The sequence below is a fragment of the Bos taurus genome, chromosome 3 (genome assembly GCF_002263795.3).
Source record: "Bos taurus isolate L1 Dominette 01449 registration number 42190680 breed Hereford chromosome 3, ARS-UCD2.0, whole genome shotgun sequence".
Classification (NCBI taxonomy): domain Eukaryota; kingdom Metazoa; phylum Chordata; class Mammalia; order Artiodactyla; family Bovidae; genus Bos; species Bos taurus.
In genome coordinates, this window is record NC_037330.1 from 105,200,110 (window position 1) to 105,222,814 (window position 22,705).

Below are 22,705 nucleotides of genomic sequence, written 5' to 3' on the forward strand. Positions count from 1 at the left end.
GGTTGTGTAAGCAGCCAGCACTTAACTGGCCGGTGGAGGCCCACTCAAAGCAGCGGGGGCACAGCTGACCCCGCGAGGTTTTGCAAACTGCCCACCAACTGTGTCCTCACTGTTGGGAGGGAGCTGCTGTCACCAAGAGGCATCAGAGCCTTCAGTTTGGGGACCAGCTTTTATAAAAATGACTGCAGACAGTCGGGAGGAGAGGTTGGAATTCACCCAGTCAGCCACATTGAGTTCCCAAACCAGTATGGAGTCCTCCGTAAGTGAAGAGGCCGTGAGACTCGCAGACTGACAGAGGCAGCTGGGTTGGCCTGGGTCAGAGGGCGGTGCTCCCACACAGGCTTCTAGGCCTCCGCCCTGATGGTGGCCTTGGACTAGTGGGTGGAAGACAAGAGGGAGCCTGCTTCCTTCCTCGGTCTCCCTGATGGAGGAACCAGGCCAAATGGTGGGAAACCTTTTTCTCCCAACCCCCAGCTTCTCAAACGTCAACCAGCCTGAGCCCTGGGCCTCGGCCTCACACACTGCAGAGGAGCCAGCTCACAAGCGAGCGTGCTCGGCAGCCAGAGGGCGGGTGGGTGGGTGGTCCCAGCGTCACCATCCTGCCGTGAGGAGCACGGACTCAGGGTCTCGAATTTCACTTTGGAGGAGAATCCAAAGGACGATGACCCACACTCAGAAGGCCAGGGTGGATGAGGCAGGCAGGCTGCTTCTGGTCTACACCCAGCAGAGGGACTGGCCTCCTTCATAAATACTTGAATCTCTATATGCTAAGAACCTAAATTTGAAACCTTCTGGGGAAATTCTGGTTCCTATTAGGCTCCTCTCTTAGTTTCTAAACAAAACTATCAGATCCCCAACCTCAGGCTGCTCCCTGGGGGAAGAGCCTGGCACCGAGATAGTTCAGGGGTCACACGCGAGCCGGCATCATGCTCCAATGGCTCCCATCTGGCCGTGACATGAAGAGCATGACAGACAAGGTGTGTCTCTTGCTCTGAGTTATTTATTTCTTAAGTTAGAGTATACACCGAGTCCAGCCAGGATATAACTGGCACGCAGCTCCCCTGTCGTTACACCACATTAAGAAAATAGCTTTTCATATTGCATTCCAACCGGAGTAACACCATTCTGGAAGGAGACAGTCCCCTTGAGCAAAGCTGTCTACATAAGAGAGAGGTTTAGAGGGAGTGTCCCGAAAAGATCCTTTGTTCATTGTTAAGTGACCCCTTGATGCAAGGAGTGATTCCAGAGGGGACTCGCAGCCAGAGGACAGGGATTCAACACACTCAGACTTCAGGGAGACAGTTCTTGTCTCGTGTGACGCCAAACTGACTGTCCTGAGCAAACCCAAGCCGTGGTTGCCACAGAGAATCCCCAGCACAGGACGGAGCCGACGCTCTGTCTCTGGTTTCCCTCTTCCTCGTGGCAAGGGGTGCCCATGGGTTCCTGCACCGGGTCGTGAGCACAGCTTGACTCGCCCCTCCACGGCCACTAGGCAGTATGGCACACCTCGTATAACGGCCTCAGGGGAAGGAGCAGCTGCACACGCGAAGCCACAAGGATGCAGGGTGGCCACAGAAGCTCCATGACCAAGGGCTGCCCCGGCACCCGGCCCTCACCCACTCGGCCCTGACGTCCTGCCTCTCACCCAAGGCTCGAGGACTGCAGAGGAGAGCGCGGGACATCCAGCAGCACGCCACGTGGAAGCTGGGACACACGGCAGGACATCAAGTCACGGCCTCCCCGAATCCCTTCCCCCAGAATAAAATAGTCTCAATAAAAACATAATTTAAAGGAAGTGTCAAAAGCTGAGTGTAAAATCAAAGCTGTAAACTCCTGAAGTCCAAAGGCTCTCTTCAAGAATTATCCCTGTTAAAAAAAAAAAAAAAATTGAGCAATTAATTATAGGATGCATGTTAAAACAGAAAAGTGAGGATTTGCTGTCAGCTGCTGTGGTAAACTGCCTGGCTTTCAGTGAGGACCAGTATTAGGAGCCTAACTTGAATCATGAGAAGCTAAATTTGGGATTCCTACAGAAGCACATGGACTCCACCTCTGCCCCAACACAAGCAGCGTTTTGCACCGCGCCAGTCTCCCCATGGTGCCACTCACAGGGGATCTCCACTTGGGGAGGCAGGTAGAAACTCCATGTAACTGACCAAGTATCTGCCCCTGTACCGTTAACAAAGGTTCCTTTCTTTCCAGGGCAGTAACTATCTGGTGAAGATTAATGAATACATGAGTGCTAAATGCTCACCTGGCAGAGAAGGCAACCAACTACCCCCCACCCCCACCCCCGATTCGGACCTCCTTCTCGCGCCTGCCCACGTGGCTACGGTCATCACAGGCCAAGCGGCTGCTCAGCACGACCGCATGCCCAAGAGACCACACTGCCAGTGGAGAGGTCCCCTGGTGGGAAAGGCAAAGTGTGCAGGATTCGGGGAGGCCGCCTTCCCATGCCTGAGGCAGGACCTCAGCTTCCCTGTGGTGGGACCCCCTGCACACCCATGGTTCTCCTTTAGACCCCCCAGACACCCGGCTGACACCCCAGCCCCCTTCTGAGCAGGTATTTCTGCCGAGCGTTCACGCAGTTAGCTTCATGGGATTTTAGACAATTCTCGGCAGCTGCCCACAGCTACTACACTTTATAAACTTTCCAACTGGTCACAAAAGACAGACATTCCAAGTTTATCCAGTAACTGCTCTGATTGTAATGGACTTCCAGAATAAGCAAGCAACACAAAAGTGCTGTATGTATTGGTTTTAAAGCACTTTCTGGTGAAAACTTGAGGGTCTGCAGAAATGACAGCATGTTGTCACACCTGTCACCTCCTTCAAGATCTCCAAGTTTATGGCTACATGAAATAACATGGCTCTAAGAATCCAGTTCCCCCAGGTTAGGTCAGATTGGCACCTGAAAGCAGCAATCAGCAAGACAACAATTGCCCTGTGCCTGGTGTCACCCCAGTGGAGTCCCCAGAGCAGGGTGGGTAGATGTACTCTAACTGGGGGGCCGGGTCCTCACCCATTTGATGCCCACCATGATCTGACCACTTACATCCTCTGGCAGATACAATCTTTCAACACTGAACTTTCATGATGCTCTTAGGATTCTGGTGTCACCACCATTTAAAAGAAAACAAGTTTCAAAGTATCACTTACGTTACCATCAGTCATGGTTTATTGAAGGAAACTTCAGTTCAGTGATTTCAGAGTCAGGGGAGCTGCTTCCACTTCTGTCACTGTAGGTGTCCCTGTAGAATTCAGATGGTTTATTCATCGGCTTCCACCAAACACTTGCTTTACTTCCCTGATTCTGCAGCCACCACAGCACCCACAAAGGGATGCTTGCTCACAGCAGAAATCAAAGACATTATATATTTAGCAGAAAGCTGCAGAGGGATTTTCTTCTTGTTATGAAAGACATACATTCGCTTTATATCTCAGTCATGATGGTTAGGGACCCACCAAGACAGGGTTGTTCCCAACCAACACAGCAGTGGCACATGAAATCCCCCCGGGCTGTGGCCGAGGCAACCCCTCAACCTCCCCGTGAAAAAAACACAGTTCTCCACAGGCCACAGGGCCGAGATGGAATCCTGGAGCCCAGGTGCTGCAGAGGGGGGACATGGCCTCCACGCCGGGGGGTAAGGCCAGGGGTGGCACAAAAGCAGCCTGAGAAAACCCCAGGGAAGAAGAGGATGCTTGTGTGTCAGCATGAGAAGTAGGGTCCCAGCAAGGCTCCCCAGTCCTGTGGCTTTGCTCATCACCGATGGCGTGGGGACGGCTCTCTGTAAGCAATCAGTGACCTCCCAAGGGACTAGGGGAGCGCGACCTCACCTGGGCGAGAGCCTGCAGCCTTTCTGGAGGTAATGTGGGAGCCTCCCCACGGAGGCTAGGAGGAGACCAAAGTACGGTGGGGAAGGCTTGATAGGTCTGGACAGAAACTCAGGGTGATACTGCACTCCGACGAAAAAGGGATGATCTGAAACAGAAGTGCAGAAGAGCCAGCTTCACCGTGTGTCCGCAGAACGTGTGGAAGATGGAAAAAAAATCTCGAATGATCCACGTTTCTGCAGACCCTAAAATGATCTGAAAACAACTTATCTGGAGCCTGGGTAGAGGCAATCACAAAGCACGGGAGATATGATGCCCTCCACCTGCAGACGAAGGTGACCCCTCCTCTCCAGGTTCTGCCACCCGATCCTCACCCCCACACCCCAGCTCCCTGATTGGAACAGGATTGAGTCCTGCAGGTCACGTGAGATTAGACTCTGGTACCAAGTTCGAGCTCTCATTCTGGAGAACGAGGACCTGAAGCCAGAGGTCAAGCAGCTGCCTAAGGAAGGCCTTGGTGGGAGGCTGAGTCCCCCAGGGCTCCAGAACCTTGTCCCCAAGAGCCCTCCCCTCCCCAGGTGGCACGGCTGCCTGATCTGGTGAGGTCAAGGGCAACAATTTATATTACTGTGTCTTTCCCACATGCCAAGAAAACCTAAGTTTCCCACTAAACACAACCGCCCGAGCAAGCACCTTCCAACTCCACAATTTCCATTCTCTCTCCTTCAACATCTTGGCCAACGAACTTCAAGCCTTGCTCCTCCAAACACTTTTTCAAGACTGGATTCACCTGTGAAGCATGAAGAACAGTTTTGCTGGGCTCTCAGCTGTGTTTCCAGAGTAACAGAAAGGAGAAAATGTCAAAGGTCACAGAGCTCACATCCTCACCTCAAACCTGTGGCGGTGCCTCTCTTCCAGGTAATCTGGATCTCCGTAGAGTTTCCCTGGGGAAAACCCACGTGACATGAAGGACCCTGATTTCACAAAGGCGTCTATTCACACCACATCCTGCCGCCCAGGTTACCTATTCTCATCTACACGGCCAGGCCCTTTGAAGGTTATTTCTGTGACTTTGCTGCCAATCCCCACTGCCTGCTCTAGCAGCACAATTCAGATGAATTCTTCGGCTTTTGATTCTTTGCAACCAAGAAAAACTAACAGAAATGGACTTTCACCACCATCCCTCACACGTGACTACAGCGACACCAGGGTTAAGTCAGAGCCACTAAGGTCACCCAGCGCCTGCTGTTCCCTGGGAACAAGAGTGGCATTTGCCAACAGGTGGATTCCCAGAGCCAAGTGAGACCCCCAAACCACAGGACCTTAAAGCCAGAGGACTGGATGACCACCTACTCAAGTGACTCAAATTACGCTGCCTCCAAACCCCAGACAGATGTATAGGTGCTCTGCCAACAATGGCAGAGTTTTCCCAGTGGAAGAAGAAGCAAATCCAATCCAGTAATTCTTAAATATCTTAAATTTCCCCTAAATCTTTAGCATATGTTAGTTATTGCTGTTGTTTGTCACTAAGTCATGTCTGACTCTGCAACCCCACGTAGCCAGCCAGGCTCCTCTGTCCATGGGATTTTCCAGGCAAGAATACTGGAGTGGGTTGCCATTTCCTTCTCCAAGGGATCCTCCAGACCCAGGGACTGAACCCACATCTCTTGCACTGATAGGCACAACCTTTACCACTAAGCCACCAGGGAAGTTCATGTTATGTTAGCACGTCTAGAATAAAATCTATTTAGGTTGAGCCAGGTGAAACTGCCATTTCTGTAAGACAAGTGCTCGACATCTGCCATTTAAGTGCTCGACATCAGCAGTTTTATCCACTTTGACCTAATAAGACAGGAAAGTAAAACTGCCATGGATTTCCCCTAAGCGACTCATTCTGATGAGTGATCCACACCCAAAGTTCCCCCAGATCCCCAGCTGTACTGCCTGTGACCTACGAGCATGGTGCTAACTTAGGCTATGTCACTGGGAAAGAAGTAAAGAACTTCCAAAGTAAGAACAAAGCTGTAAATGCCGGCCTGGCTATAGAACCAGGACATGCATCCGGCAGGCTGGGCTGGAGGGAGGCCGCTCTTACTCATGACGGAGTTCTTGGTCTGGAACAGAGTTCTCCTCTTGCCCAGCCGCATGGTTCCACCCATCTGGCCAGGGTTGTGTTCCGGCATGTCTATGACCTGGAGATGTTCCAAAAACAAACATGTGCTACCAAACCCTGACAGACCGCCCGCACTGAGTGAAGAGAGCCTGCGAGAAGGTCCAGCCTTTCCTTAGAAGAGATTATTGTCAGAGGAAAATGTCTCCTGACGGCCATTCTTAAACCTTCTGGGTAAGCATCTCACCCTTCAGCCTGTCCTCCTGAGTCGCAGGACTGGACATTGCTGACCCCTGCCCTGGCCATTCCTGCCCTGGTACTTTGGACCCCAAGGGCCTGTTCTAATAAAGACTGACACAGTAGCGTGGATACGAGACCAGACATGTTATCACACGTCTCCTTCACTAGACTGACAGCTGTTTGAAGGAAAGGGATGCTCTTATAAGGCTGGCCAGGAACGGGGAGGAGCTTGGTGAAAGTCTGCGGGACTGAGAGGACCTTTTCTGGGCTCCCCCACCTCCCCGAGGTTCCACGTCTCAAAACCTTTGTTCTTTTCTCCCTGAGGTCTGATTATCAGCAAAGTTCAATTTCAGGTAAACAAAACACATACTAATGCTGTTTAAGTACCCTGAGGTCAAGAGTCTTGTCCATCCTGTTTATCACAACATCCTTGATATCAAACAGGCCCGTCACGCCTGGGCTGGGGATTCGGTGATGAATGAAGGCACTGTCTGCCCTCCATGAGCCACATTCCTCTGATGGGAGATTTAACACGAGGAATGCCGGCCTCCTGGGGCTTGGGCCCAAGTCAAACAATCAGTCCTAAGTTCCAGCAGTTCTTTACTAAGGCGGCCATCTCCCAGGGTTGCTGGGGATTGTGATACAAAGAAGTGAGCAAGTGCCTGGTATGTAATAAGTGCCCAATAAGTGTTTCATGTCAATATTGTTCTAGAGTGTTCCTGAGAATTACTTAATCAGGAACCCCTACTGCCACCCCCAGCTGGCTGAAGTGGCACCTGTCTTAAAAACTTCCTGCGGCTAACTGGGAAGAGCAGTGAGAAACCACACGATGGAAACAGGAAGTTCTTCCTTCCTAGCTGGGACATCTGCAAGCCCAGGTGCTCAGGGTTCTCCAGAATGAACCCAGTGGTCTCATTTCCCATCTCCAGCCCTCAATCACACTCATAACATCCCTTCCACACCCTTCCAGATGCTCCAGACACAGGACTCACCACGGGATGATTGGTGTTGGGGTCAAACTCTGTAGAATTGGCATCTGAAAAACCAAAATACTTTTGTTACAAAAATAGTTACAACCAAACAGATTATTTAACAGTTTCATTCCTAAGCTCTAAGTCACAAATTCCCTCCTCAGCTTATTCAGTGACCAGAACCAAAACCAGGGATAACATTTTCAAGACACAAGGGCACTCAACAGACAAAGCTGAATTGTTCCCCATTGTATCTGTAACGCTCTGGGAAGTCAAGCTGTACAAAATGGCGAAATCAAATCAATGGCATAACCTGATAATCTTTACTTAGATAGTACATCCTTCTGATGGCTCTTAGACTGTCTCTCTTTTTCCACCTTTTGTTTCAGACTGTATCTCTCTCCCAGTCTCTCTCTTTGATGTGCAAATACAGTTTCTTCTACGTTTCTTTCATCCTCAGCATCTTACACATTGTACTACCCAACTGCCCGACTCAAGAGCTAAATCAAAAATTAACTAATTTCAAAACCCAAATATCCTTTCTATCCTTTACTGAATTTACCATCTGACTATAAGGGAAAGCACTGAAGACTAAAACAGAAAGAACCTGGCACCGTCTGTCTGCTTGCTCTTTCTGTGCATCATGCGAGGTTTCATCCTCCTCCGGGGCCTAACCTGGGGCCAGGTCTCAGATGCAGGGAAGCTCATCTCCAGGTCACCCACCCACCTGGGGACCCCAGTGGGTGCAGCAGCAGGAGGTGATGGCTGTGCAGGGGTTCAGGGCGCCCGAGGGCCACCTCGAGTCGTAGGTGGTAGGACAGAGCTCAGAAGCCAGCACCAGGGCCGCGCTACCTACAGAACTGAGCTGCTGCCTCCTCAGGTTCCCGTGAAAATCTGTGACATGACCTAACAGTGAGCTGGCCACTGGGAACCCCTCGTATTTGGTAAAGCCAGGCTGGGTTCTATTCCTCAGGTAACTTTGCTGATTCTGCTTAGAACATATACAGGTCCGGTGGCCGCGATGGGGTCACTGTGCCCCAGGATTCACACCACGTGTGGTCCCCTCCCCCCTCCAATGATGGCTCAGCCATGGGACTCCTGGTAAGGGCCTACACAGCGGGCTTGTCATTTCGGGAGCCAGGTGGTCGCCACGCCCTGAGGAAGCTCGGCTGAACTGGTGGACAATGAGACTGTCCCTCTACCTCTGCCGGGCAGAGGCGAAAGTGGGGCAGGCTGAGTTCAGACACACCACACACTGAGCAGAAAACCACACACTGAGTCCACTCAGACCACAGAACACTGAGAAACAGGAAACCACCGCTGGAAGCCACTGAGCTGCTGGTGGTCTGGAAGCAGCAGTGCAGTCAGCGGGCACCGAGCCAACACTGGCGAGTGTTTCCTACTGCCAGGCACTGTGCTGGGACCATCTACAGGTATCATTTCATTCAGCTCCTACAACCAAGTGAAGCGGGTTACCGCTACTACCTCCATTTTACAGAAGAGACAGAGGTTCAGAAAGGCTAAGATCACTCACAGTGATAAAGGGACTTCCCTGGTAACCCAGTGGTTAAGACTCCACACTCCCAGTGCAGGGGGCCCGGTTCTGATCCCTGGTCAGGGAACTAGATCCCACACACTGCAACTAAAGATCCCGCTTGCGGCAACTAAGACCCAGAGGGCGTGCATGACTGCTCAGTCCTATCCGACTCTCTTGCGACCCCATGGACTGTAGCCCCCGAGGCTCCTCTGTCCATGGGATTTTCCAGGCAAGAATACTAGAGTGGGTTGCCATTTCCTCCTCCAGGGGATCTCCCTGACCCAGGGATCAAATCTGCATCTCCCACATTGGCAGGTGGGTTCTTTACCACTGAGTCACCTGGGAATTCCCTAAGACCTGGAGCAGCCAAATAAATTAAAAAAAAGAAAAAAAAGAAAGGCAAAATTTGAGGCCAGGTCTAATCAACTCCAGAGCCCAAGTTCATAATATTTGCACAGGCTCACACTGGCCAGAGTTAGTTTCCTTGCCGTGCACCAGTTCAGGGTCCACAGCCATGGTGACGGGAGTGTGGGCATCTCCAGAGAAAGGCGCAAGGGCAGAGGCGAGCGGTTCACCATGCTTCCTCCTCCAGTGGCTAGTGGTTCCCCTGGAGGAGGGCAGAGTGTTTTCTGTTGATACATTCAGCTGTTTCCCTTCGCTGTGGCTGTGAGATACTGGGAAACCAAGCCTGGCCTCCAGGGCCCCCACCACCCAACAGGCACCAGGAACATTCCAGTGAGAATTTTACACATTTTTAAGTAGACACTTACCTTGCCATCCCAGCACATTTCTTGAAAATTCAACCACTGCCAACTGCATTCCTAAGCACACACCTTCCAGATGGAGGGAAAGCAAATGAAACTTCATTGAAAAGGGAGTCCCCATACTTCCAACCCGCCTACGTGGACTCGGCATCCTGACTGTTCACAGAATTCCAATGACAAACTCTCATCATTTTCTGCTATAAACATGCAACCCCCTGCTATGTTTTATCTGTAACAGATTTCAAACATGGGGTTTAAGCGTATAGGAAGATTTCAGGTTTTAGAGTCATGTGATCTTAGACATAAATAATATTCTCTTCGGTACTTTAAAATTCAAGTTTTCTTATCCTCTCTCATTAAGTTCCCACTTAAAATGGATCATGCTGAATATGACTGAAATTTACAGGATGCATCCAAAATCACTCTGCCCAATCAGACAGCTGGTGTTCCAAACAAGGATATGAAACCCAGTCTCACATGTCCTGCCAAACAGCTGGTTTCAGTAAATGGACAAGATTTCCTAATTGCTATTTCATTCTCTCAGAAGTCCATAACAATGACATGGAGCTCAAGTTTAAAAGGTTCATTTTAAAGAGGAGTTTAAATTTCTCAAAAACAGAACCCAAAGGCTTCTTCTGCTTGAGCTGCTATCTGGAGAGACAGGATTTATGTTTGACTTTGATAATCTCTGTTTATTTACAGGCCCACGGGGCACTTTTTCTTATCTTTCCTACTCCTTACCCAAAAAAGGCTTCTTCTGTTTCCGAGCCCAGGAGATGGCTTGGATTTTTCCTTCAGTCCCTCGGACACCAAATCCTCCTGGAACCAGCACGCCACTGTGCAAGAGAGCACACCACAGGCAGCCCCTTTCCACCAAGTCCAGCTCCCAGAAACCACCCGAGGAGTCACCTCCAAGACACTGACGCCCCGAAGTCACTCCAGCTCTGAGGACTGTGATTTCAATCCTGCCCATGACTTGTAGAAACACTATGGACTTGGAAAATGCACAGAAAAGCATCCACTCTCCTTCTTAGTAACATCAAGAAAATGCTTATAACCAGGAAAAAAAGATGGCATACGTAACTGTAATACCACTACTGCGCAGTATTTGTCCCAGGCAGGGATTCTTCCCTAAGTCTGCAATATTTTTTGTTTGTTTGTTTACCCCTTAGCTCGCCAAGTAGGAAGGGGGCCTTTCCTGGTCAGTCAGCGCCACACTAACTATAGCTGTATGGCTCTGTAACATTCAACTTATCTAGGGAACCAGAAATTCTTACTGATTTTTTTACTGTTAATATTAGATAATAGCTGCCAGGGGAAAAAAAAAAAAAACCTATTTATGAAATCCTACTGATGAGTCCTCATCAAATGGTCTGAAGGAAAAACCTTTTATAAGCCTCATCCAGAGAATCCCCTGGTGATCTAGTGCTTAGGATTTAGCACTTCCACTGCTATGGCCTGGGTTCAACCCTTGGCTGGGGAACTGAGCTCCTATAAGACTTGAGGCACCAGAGAGGATTTATCTCATCTAAAGATGCATACAGTAAATATTATCAGTGAACTCAGAACTAGTTTGCTTCATATTAATTAAACTAATAAGCTGTGGAACTTCCTTGATGGTCCAGTGGTTAACACTTCACCTTCCAATGCAGGGGGTACAGGTTTGATCCCTGGTCAGGGAGCCAAGATCCCCACATGCCTTGTGGCCAAAACACCAAAACATAAAAACAGCCATATTGTAACAGATTCCACAAACACTTTAAAATGGTCCACATCAAAAATATCTTTTTAAAAAACTGATAAGCTATATTTTTGTGAGGCTTCAGTCCTCCAGGGTCAATAATTAAAAGACATTTAAACAATCAGATTATCTACCACCACAAGAGAGCACACACTGCATTCATTAAGACACACTTCAAACCCCTGAAAGCAAAGGTAGAGTTCTGCTTACTGAGCACTACAGAGCTTCTGCCAGGCCTCGTGGTAGCGCACTGGGTCTTCCTGCAAGGTGCTGGGCTCCAGGTCCGTGGAATCTATGTACTGGGGGCGGTCAGAGTGGAGAGAAAAGAAGCAGGCTCATGACTCCTGAGCACGTTCTTTCCTGATCTCTAAACAACATGAACAGCACTCCATCTTTCTTAATTTTAAAATAAAGTTTAAAAATAACTTTCATGTATTCATACTAATCTTTTAAAGATAAACTTTAGCATCTTTCTTATATTTTAGAATATGAGTTTCCTTCTCAAATCATTAAGCTTTGGCTCTCCATCTATACTCAGTCGAGTGGTGCAGACCCTGAAGTGTCCCCTCTGTTTAAGACATCTCCTCCAGTCCATCTCCCCTCCCAGGGGGCTTCTCATTCTCCTCGATTGTGCTGAAGTATAACTTACATACAATGAAACACAAGCATTTTAAGTGTGGACTTGCATTGAGTTTTGTCCCCTGCAAAGGAGTGACTCCTACCTTGATTAAGATATAGAAAGTTCCCCATGATTCCCTCTGCCCCCCTGCAAACAACGTCCTTCCTGCCTCCAGCTCCACACAATCCTGGGTCTATGTTCTGTCACCACTGGGTCTGCCTCCTCTAGAACTTCAGACAGATGGAACTATGCACTAGGTAGCCTTCCATTTCTCAGATTCATCATGGTGTGGTGTATCACCACGGACTTGATTCCTCTCTACTACTGGGTACTTTTGTACTGTAGGAATACACCACATGATAATGTTTATCCACCGACTCATCCTGGACATTCGGGCTGTTCCCAGATTTTAGCTGTTATGACTAACTGGTCCGTTTGTATAAAAATACATTCTTTTGGTGGACATGTTTTCACTTCTCTTGAGTAAATATCTAGGAGCGGGATGGCTGGGTCACACAGAAGGCATGTGTTTACCTTCATGTGAAACCGCCAGACTCTTTTCTCGAGCAACTGCACCAGTTTACATCCCCACGTCGTCACCGCCACGCTTAGCCACTTCGGTGGGTGCGTGTTGGTACCTCACTGAGACTTAATTTGCATTTATCTCCCTGACAACTAAAGGCATTCAGCCTCTTTTCATGTATATCACGTGTGTCTTCTATGGAAGTGTCTGTTCAAATCTTCTGCCCACTTTTTTATTACCTTGCTCATCTTCCTGCTCCTTCCTGCCCAATACCCTGTGGTGACTTCCCTGAACCTGGGGGCAAAAACCAGGAGTGGCCCAGTCGATACATTTCATGGCTAGGCCCTCGCCAGCCTCTCTCCAGACACCCTCCAATTCACACTTCTCCCATCCACTGAGCTCCCAACCATCCCACACCTCCAAGTCCTTGGATAAATGCTATCTGCTCTTGGGAATGCCCTTCCCTGTGACCTTATCTATCTTCCCAGACCTGCCCACAGACCCCTCCTCACGTATCTACCAAGGCAGGATCTCCCCTCTTCTGCATGTTCCCTTCAAACCTGAGAGACCTCACTGACTCAGACACCCTTCTCAGCCTCCACAATCTAACACATGATTGGCACAGGGTACCTCCAAGGAGATAAAATGAATCAATGACTGAAAACACTAGTGAAAAAATAAGGCTAGGCAAGGTAAGGAGATCCCACAATTCTTAAAGCACATAGAACAGCTCCTCCTCTAGGAACCTGCTCACCAGCTGAAAGCAGCTTCACTTTCATCCTGAGAAACCAGTGGAAAGCAGGAAGCCAACCCAAGTGCCAAGGGCGAGGTCAGCTCCCCAGGGCCGTCAGCTCTGTGCCTAGTCAGCCCCTCAGCACTGAGCTCCAACTTCACTTCTAATTTCCGACCCCTCCTGAAAAGTTCTATGTGGGAGATACTTTGCTGGGGAAAAAAAGTATAAAGGGACAAGTGGAAGGTTTTCAGGAAGAGCTGACCCATATAGTACTTCCTCTACCCTAGACACACTCCCAAGCACTTCACATGATCTCACTCAATTCTTATAAAAAGAACTCTGTGACAAAGGCACCATCACTAATCCTTTTCAAAGATGGGGAAACCAGGACTTCCTTGGTGGTCCAGTGGTTAAGAATCCACTCTGCCATTCAGGGGACACAGGTTCGATCCCTGGTCAGGTAACTAACATCTCACGTGCCTCAAAGCAGCTAAGCCTGCACACCCCAAATAGAAAGTTTGCACACCATAAGGAGGATCCTGAGTGATGCAACTAAGACCATATATTTTTTAAATAAAGATGGCAAAACTAAGGCCCAAAGAGAGCTAAGTAACCTGCCCAGGGTCACACAGACTCTGCGGCTTTGCCACTAGGCTCTGGAAGACCTGCCCTGAACCTTGCTTGACCCTCCGCCACCTCTAGGAGATGGGCAGGGGCTGTGCCCTGACATGCCAGCAGCTCAGCTTCTGCCTGGCTTATCCCAGAGAACACGGTAAGCACTGTTCACCAGGCACTGCCCATGCTCCAGGCACCAGTCTCCACTCACCGAGTGGAGACAAGTCACTGAGAAACCTCCTGGCTCCATGGGGTGGACACTGGACAGATGCCAGCAACTATGCCACATGCTTGGCCACTAGGACTCCTCACCACTGGAGTCACCTGATGTTCAGATCCAGGTGTCCATCCTCTTGGCTTCTACTCTGACCACATCACCCCATATTTCCTAAAAATGCTCTACTGTGCTCTCCCAGCCAGGAGTCGACCACAGATCTTTTTGATTTCTAAAAAGAAATTCTGAGCTCCAAAAATACAAAGCAGGTGTCCATGCCACACCACACTGCACCTGCATTCCCCGCTCACCTTGATTTCCAGTTTGTGGTTGATGGCCAGTGCAGAATGCTCCAGAGCTTTAATGACAGAAGCGTACGAGTCTGAGAACTTGGTGTATTTTCCCACGAGGGCAATGGAGCAGGTCTCCAGCAAGCGATCATATCTATCACACAAAGGTCAAGAAATATCAAATTACTCAGGCCATATGTACCTCCATGAGATGAAAATCACTATTTAAAGAGGGGAAAAAAAAAAGTCTGAGAAAAATATGATAGGAGCAACTACTGTCTGAGTTCTATGTACAGAACAGTAAAGACAAAGCAAGTTTCAGATCAACATGGCAGGCTTTGTAAAGAAAGTAAGATTTTGGAACCCGCCTCCAAGAGATGGCTTCAAAATCTACTCCAAATTTTTTTAATGAAAAGATTAACAAACACAGACAATTCACAAGAGTTATGTGATGAAGGGAACAGTCCAATTATTGGCATCCACACAATAGTCCATACTCATTAAAGTTTTTTTCATTATAAAGTATAATCAGTAACACAAAAAAGCTTATAATATTTTATGAAAGATCGTAAAACCGTGTGCTATTTTTGTGGCCACATAATGATATACAAGCAAATGGACATAGACTGAAAGGGAAAAATGTCAAAATGAAAATGAGGATGGCTGAGCAATGGCAGGCGTGCTCCCTCCGCAAATGCCGATTAGTGCTGTCGGGGTGACTCTGCGGCCGCAGCAGCGCACGCCCAGGGCTCGGCGGCGCGGGGTCAAGGTCCGTCACGTGCTGGGTAAGCATCTCAGAGTGAGGGGGCAAACAGGGTGGTGGGCCAGTCCCCAGACTGATGAGCTGTGACAGCAGCAGTAAGAACAGACAGGACAGGACCTCCAGCCCACAGAGCGACCCACTGCGGCAGGCATGGACAGGACCTCCAGCCCAGAGCGACCCACAGCGGCAGGCAGGGGAGGTTCTTAAAACACTGTTTCAACCCCCTGCCTTCCTGTTTTTAGTTTGATTCAGATCTTGAGCAGCTTCATGCAACTGTATTTATTTTTGATGACAGACACCCAGCTAAAGCTTTTCTTCTGCCTGATAATATCACTGGCAGCTGAATGATTTGAAAAATCCTTTTCCTCTGACATGAAAAATAAGAATCCAAATTCAGTGACAAAAAGAAAGGAAGAAAGAAAAGACTGGACATCCTTGCTGATCCTTTTGTGGTGTGGGGTGGGCACGTTCCCAAACACAGCTCAGATGCCTGGGAGCACCCAGGAGTGCTCCAGCCATGTCCCGCCATCCGTGTGGGCCTCAGGTACCAGTGCTAGCCCATCACCACAAGCAGGCCTGTTTGCACGGGAGACAAGGGGACAGCTGTGTCATCTGTGACCTGAGCCAGCTCTATCAGGACTTCCTCATCCATGATGCAGCTACGCAAGGGCTGGCCAAGATCCTTTCTTCACACCCCTTACCACGAAGGCCTTTCCAATGTGAGCTGATACCACATAAGAAAGAGCTGAATTCCCTGAGCTTCCACCAAAAAAGAGGAAAAATAAGGCTGAAACCCCCAGGTCCTTATTAAGAAGCAAACCTGTCGGCCATCTCTTTCCACTTCATCAGCATTTTTCGTGGCTGCCTCTCAATAGGAAGGTCAAGTCTCCGGAGGAAATAATCTACAACCCCCTGCTCCTCTAACAATAAGGGGACTCGGTAGATGGACGAGACATCATGGACACAGATCACCTGTTTAAAAATGAGCAAAGTTAATTCATGAAAAGGAACAAAAACTGAGCCGACAGCTCCCACCAGGCATTATGACCTTGGGAAAATACAGTCTCCCAGCAGGTATTATCGGAGAAGGCAATGGCACCCCCCTCCAGTACTCTTGCCTGGAAAAATCCCATGGATGGAGGAGCCTGGTAGGCTGCACTCCATGGGGTCGCTAAGGGCACAACTGAGCGACTTTACTTTCACTTTTCACTTTTATGCATTGGAGAAGGAAATGGCAACCCACTCCAGTATTCTTGCCTGGGGAATCACAGGGACAGAAGAGCCTAGTGGTCTGCCGTCTATGGGGTCACACAGAGTCGGACACAACTGAAGTGACTTAGCAGCAGCAGCAGCAGGTATTATGACCTTGGGAACATAACTGTTCTAAATTTGAAAAACACAGAAAAGGTCAACTTTCTAAAAAATATAAATTAAGAACAGATAATGGCTAATCTTCTATGAACATGGGTGCAAACGTCCTCAAGAATTCATAAACAAAACCACAAATTAGTTTTTAAAAAAATCATGTCCAGGTAGCAAATGTCCGAAGATCAATGGTTTTAAAAATTGGCTTTCATTGGAATCACTCCCAAGTGAGCTTTTAAAAATTCAAAGGCCCATGCAGCACTGCACACCACTTGAATTTAACAGTAGAATTCACTACAGGAATAGATTAAAAGGCGGGGGGGATCACCTTGGTGGATCCAAATTTAATACAAATTCATAATAAAAATTCTTAGTAAATTGAGGAAAATGTAAAAATATAAAAAACCCACAGCAAATACCATTTGGCTTGATATTTAATGTCACTTAATACGTAAAGTCTGAAAGAGGCCAACCTGGCCACTATCATTATTTCTATTCAATATATTAGAGATATGAGAGATTACAATTAGATAAGAAAAAATGTATATGAATTGGAAAATAAGAAACTATTGCCACTAATTGCATATAACATTGCTTATTCATAAAAACCAAGCGAACTTACAGGCAAACAATCAGAACTAATAAGTTTAGTAAGCTTGCTAAGCTTGAGATCAACGGGCAAAAGTCAACAGGGTTTCCTATGTGTGTATGTGTGTTAGCCACTCAGTCGTGTCAGACTCTGTGACCCCATGGGCTGCAGCCTGCCAGGCTCCTCTGTCCATGGAATTCTCCAAGCAAGAATACTGGAGTGGGTAGCCGTTCCCTTCTCCAGGGTATTTTCCCGACCGAGGAATCAAACCCATGTCTCCTGCGCTGCAGGTGGGTTTTTTACCATTGAGCCACCAGGGAAGCCCCCTACATAGGTCATATCTAATCAGGAAATTAAATTTTTTAACAATATGTCATTCACATAGTAATAAAAATTATGAATACCTATAAATAAATCTAAAACACAATTCACAAAGATAAAAAGTCTATAAACCACCTTCACAAAGAAAATTAGATTACTGATCTTTCAACAAACGGAGTTGGAACAGCTAGACAGCTCCATGCAAAAAAGATGAGTTCCAAATTTTACTGAAGTTACTATCCATAAAAATTAACTTACAACGAATCCTAGACCTATGTACATGTTACGACCTAAAATTATACAACTTTTAGAAAACACAGAACATCTTCATGACCTTGATTAAGCAGAGTTCTTAGATATGACACTAAAAGCACAATCTATAAAGAAAATAACTGATAAACTGGGAGTTCATCAAAAATATAAAAGCTTTTATGCTCCCAAAGACACCATTAAGAAAATGAAAAGACATATACCTGAAACTAACATGACACTGTAAATCAATTGTACTTCGATTAAAAAAGGAAAAATAAAATGAAAAGACAAACCGCAAGCTGAGAAAAAAATATGCAAATGATGTATCTGATAAAAGACCTGCACTCGAAATATATAAAGAACTCCTAAAACTCAGTAAGAAAATTAAAAGACAGGCAAAAAATGTGAAGGTCTAATTTAAATACAGAAACTCCTGTCACATTTTTAATAGTGACTAATTTCAGCAAAGTTCTAAGATGAAAAGAGAGGAGGGGGAAAAAAATCTGTATTTTTAAATTACATGCAACCCTGGCTCCCAGCATGAGCTGTGTGATGGAATTTGCTTCATATGTACACTTCTGCTTCTCAACAGTTGTGAATTTTTTTAAAGTCCCCTATATAAGGAACTTTCCTTTACATTTTTAATAAAATGCCACAGTTCAGATGGTAAAGAAAATGCCTGCAATGCAGGAGAGCCAGGTTCAATCCCTAGGCCAGAAGATCTCCTGGAGAAGGGAATGGCTTACCCACTCTGGTATCCTTGCCTGGAGAATCCCATGGACAGAGGAACCTGGTGGGCTACAGTCCATGGGGTTACATACAGTTGGACACGACTGAGTGACTAACACTTCCAATTTTAATAATAACCTATTCTATTATAGAATTGAATTACCTTGGCTTGCAGGGACAGAAATACAAAAAATAACTGAAGTGCATGAAAAAAGGCTGTTTATACCAATCAAAGTATTCTGACGTTCCACACACTTAGTATGAAACAGAATCCCTCAGATGGAGCTCCTGGCTCAGGCATCAACCCAGGAACAATGATCTCCAGCCTCCGGCTGCTCCCACACCCTGAAGCACAAGCCGTCGTGGACTGGAGAGGACCGCTGCCTCTAATGGACAAAGGCTTTCCTCTGCTTCATTGGCTCTAATGCCAGCACAGTTACTTTCGTTTTTTCATATTCACTTTCCATACTCCTAGAAGTCTTATAAATGGATTTCTCTTATTTTAACCCTGTTGCTTCACTCATTCCTCTCTAGGCCAGCTGGGCTCCTCTGATTCTCAAACAACCTAGTAATAGAACAAACCATCCATACCCCGACCGTAAGTTCCTTGACCTCAACTTCCTTCTGCTCTAAGTCAGCCAAACCTGACCAGAGTTACAATCCCAACTCACCACCCCTGGAATTTCCGTACCATGCACTTGAGATATATCAGCTTCCAAAATGTTGAATTTCCTGTACCATAGGTATCTGCCATTAGCACAAGTAACAAAAAAAGACTTAAAAATGTCTAGAGCCTCCAACACTTAGACAGCAGGCTCCAGGAATATAAAGTTGAATAAAGTGATCCTTGCCCTCAAAAAGCTCAGTCTGTGAGGGGAGACACACACAGACAAAACGAACACACACACACACACACACACACGGGAACAGATACACACAAACACAATAAGGGGCAATGACAGGCTCACCAGCAGGACCTGTGAGACACACAGGTCACCCAGAGTTTTGAGGAGGTTTGGAAGGTAAAGCTTCTCAGACAATACCATGTCCTAGTTGGGCTCCGAAGGATGAGGAGGAATGGGAGATTGTCAGGCCTATTTCCAGGGAGGGGAACACCTGCTGGGCATGGCTGGAGCAAACCATAGGAGTTGGGACAGACAGGACAGGTAAAGGATATTTGGGGAACCACAGGGATAAGGTGATGGAAAATTATAGGGCCTGTGGGTGTCAGTTCTTCTAGGGAACAGTCTCCTGTCTCAAATTATGGAATAGCAATAAGCCTCATGAAACTGGTTAAGAGACTAGGATAATTAGAAGCAAAAAACGGTTTATGAGAAGATGAAATTTCTACTTACTTGTTCAGGTTCCACATGGCAGAACATCGATATTTTCTCTTTCACTGACGTGTCAAGAGGATTTGAGCACCGGCACACAACCTAGACACGTGGAGAGACAGAAGGGGTTACAAAGTTGGGTTTTTCTCCGGACTGAAATTAAAGTAGACACCACATTGTTACACTGGATGAAAATGTCAACTCCTAGCACAATGCACAGAAACTGTAAAAATGTTACCTGTTTTCAAAACTTCCTAAATCCCAAGTTGGACAAATGTGCAAGAGCAGTAGGACAAATTGACAGAGAGATTAATGAGCTGACTGGCGTTTCCTTCAACCACTGCTCTTGGGCAGGAGGAAAAGGAGAATGAATGACTGCATAGCAGGAGAAGACACAACTTCACACATGCCAGGTAGGGAAATTTTTGCAAACCACATCCCAGTTCAAAGCACTGACTCTATTTGGCCACCGTCGGCTAACTACACGCAGGCCAAGAAAACAAAGGTTTTCGCTTTCATGAAGGCCAGATCTTAATTAGACAGACAAGATCACACTGAAACCAGGTAACCAGGAAATCTTACCAGATCTGGGGAAAGCCCAAGCCCTCTGAGTTCCCGAACACTGTTCTGGGTGGGTTTAGTCTTCTGTTCCCCTGTTGAACTTGGCTATTTTACAGGAGGGAAAAAAAAAAAAGTTAGTTACTCTGTGATAAGGGACTTTCAAGTATGACTTTTCTCCCAACCTCTTTTAATACGTAAATAGATAATTTGACCATTTACCTAAACTCCCATCTAGTTTTCAGATTGTCAAGGTTACACCCATGCATGTTTTACAGTAAAAGAGTCATTTAAGGTTTGTCCAAAGAGCAGTAGCACCAGTCCTATCTATCCCTTCGCCCTTCCAAACCCGAGAGACAGCTGCTCTTCCACTTTTTTCTTTAAATTGGAGTATACATGATTTTTCTGGTGGCTCAGCGGTAAAGAATCCGCCTGCCAGTGCAGGAATGTGGATTTGATCTCTGGGTCGGGAAGATCCCCTGGAGAAGGGAATGGCTACCCACTCCAGTATTCCTGCCTGGGAAATCCCACGGACAGAGGAGCCTGGCCAGCTACAGCCCATGGGGTCGCAAAGAGCTGGACATGACTGAGCGACCAAAACAACAATAGCTGATTTACAGTGTTGTGTTAGTTTCAAGTGCACAGCAAAGTGACTCAGATATATCCTTATACATACATAACTATATACATATATATACATATGTGTGTGTACACACATACATACATGTATACTTTTTCAGATTCTTTCCCATTGTAATTACGAGATATATAATGTAGCTCCCTATGCCGTACAGTAGGTCCTTCACCCTTGAATGAGCCTCCTCCTATGCTTTACACTGCTATTTCTTGACATTTTGAGGCGTTTTCTACTGATTTCCCTTTTGGATCAGGAACCCACTCTTTTCACTTCCCTGCCCCTATTACATGTACCTGCCTTGTGTCTGCAGCCCCCATCTCTGTAGACACTGTGCAAATTAATCCACGTGCCATGACTTTTCCAATGATTTGGCTTCGTTGGTTGGTTTTTTGGTTTTATTTTGTGGATATGCTGAGTTTTCTACATACTAAATTATTCTCCTCTAGCAGATATATTTGTTGGGTATATAATTCTAAGTTAGAAGTCATTTTCCCTGAAAATTTTTAAGGAAACAGCTTCACTATCTTTTACCTTTCAGGACTGCTGTTGAGAACTCTAATGCCATAGTGATTCTCGATTTTCCTCTTTAGAGATTTTTAGAATTTCTGCACCATTATTTCAAAATGTCACAACTATGCCCCTTGGTGGGGGGTCATTTTTCATTTAATAGGCTGGGCATTAACTAGGCCCTCCAATCTAGAAACTCCTATCTGAAAATTTCCTTGAATTCTTTAGATCAGGAGTCAGAAAAATTTTCCTATAAAAGGCCAGACAATAAATATTTTAGGTTTTGTAGGCCACACAGTCTCTGTCACAACTACTCAACTCTGATGTTTTAACACAAATGGGCACGGCTGTTCTATTTTCAGAAACAGAAGGTGGGCTGATTGGTTCACATTACACATGCCTCTCCATTTCTCCTATTTTTTAAAAACCTCATTATTTGGATCAGAAGTCCCAGACCAACCTCTAAGTCCCTTGCCTTTTCTCTCCTGATCTTCCTGCTCTACTTTATAGGGTATTTCCTTAGCCTTCTCTCTCCTAAATTTTCATTCTTGCTATTTAATTTCTAATTTCCGAGAATTCTTTCCTGTGCTTTGAATGTTCTCTTCTTAACATATCCGGCTCCATTTAATGGATGCAGTTTATTTCCTCTTAATTCTGAGGATATTAATGAGATGTTGCTTTTTCTTTTTCTGATGGTTCCTTTTCCTACCCCTGCAGAGCCTCAATTTCCTCTAAGTTAATTTTCTTCTGTTGTTTTGGTCTCTTGCATGCTTGATGCTTTCTCCAAATGCCTTGTGATCACTGGCTGCCAGCTCACTATAAAAGCTAACCGAAAGTTCTGTGAGTAGGTGGGCTTGTCCACCAGGGTCCTAGCTGTGGGGATCTGACTGGTCTGTTTTCACCGGGAGCCTCTGAAGGCAGTGTGTTTTCTCCTGGGTTAGTCACATACCCCAAGAATCCTATAATCTCTTACAGACAGTCCCTGCCTGACTATGAAAGTGTGAAAGTGAAATCACTCAGTTGTGTCCGACTCTTTGCGACCCCATGGACTATACAGTCCATGGAATTCTCCAGGCCAGAATACTGGAATGGGTAGCCTTTCCCATCTCCAGAGGACCTTCCCAACCCAGGGTTCAAACCCAGGTCTCCCGCATTGCAGGCGGATTCTTTACCAGCTGAGCCACAAGGGAAGCCTGGCTATGATGATCTGCAAACCCAGTAGCAGAAGAAGGCAGGGTGTCTCCACAACACAAAATTACACTGTCCCTAGTGTCTACTCATCCAGAAAAAGCCTAGTCCTCTGCCAAGGCAAGAGAGGACTGATGCCCAACTGTGCACATTAGATAGGGAATGCCAGAGTCTAAGTGCTTCCGAAATAGCAATTATAACGAGCCCCACGTCACCCCGAGGCGCCCAGGGCTGCCCATTCCCGAGTCTTCACGGCTCTGCAGGGTGAGCA

The 22,705-nt window shown here is 46.9% G+C and overlaps 1 protein-coding gene across 4 annotated transcripts in view; it reads right to left on the reverse strand.

The window, feature by feature from the left end:
* Nucleotides 1–982: 982 nt before the first annotated feature.
* CTPS1 (CTP synthase 1) overlaps nucleotides 983–22,705 on the reverse strand; it is a 31,425-nt gene continuing 9,702 nt past the window's right edge. For 3 of the 4 annotated variants that reach the window (XM_059882673.1, XM_059882671.1, XM_024986337.2), the window contains 14 exons: nucleotides 20,127–20,210; nucleotides 19,566–19,646; nucleotides 15,775–15,926; nucleotides 14,213–14,345; nucleotides 11,408–11,496; nucleotides 10,198–10,292; nucleotides 9,463–9,525; nucleotides 7,177–7,220; nucleotides 5,930–6,026; nucleotides 4,723–4,778; nucleotides 4,528–4,624; nucleotides 3,838–3,982; nucleotides 3,160–3,251; nucleotides 983–1,866 (listed from right to left, as the gene is read on the reverse strand). In XM_059882673.1, coding sequence (XP_059738656.1) covers nucleotides 3,167–3,251; nucleotides 3,838–3,982; nucleotides 4,528–4,624; nucleotides 4,723–4,778; nucleotides 5,930–6,026; nucleotides 7,177–7,220; nucleotides 9,463–9,525; nucleotides 10,198–10,292; nucleotides 11,408–11,496; nucleotides 14,213–14,345; nucleotides 15,775–15,926; nucleotides 19,566–19,646; nucleotides 20,127–20,210 — 1,221 coding nt within the window. In that variant the 3' untranslated portion in view covers nucleotides 983–1,866; nucleotides 3,160–3,166. 4 annotated transcript variants of the gene reach the window in all.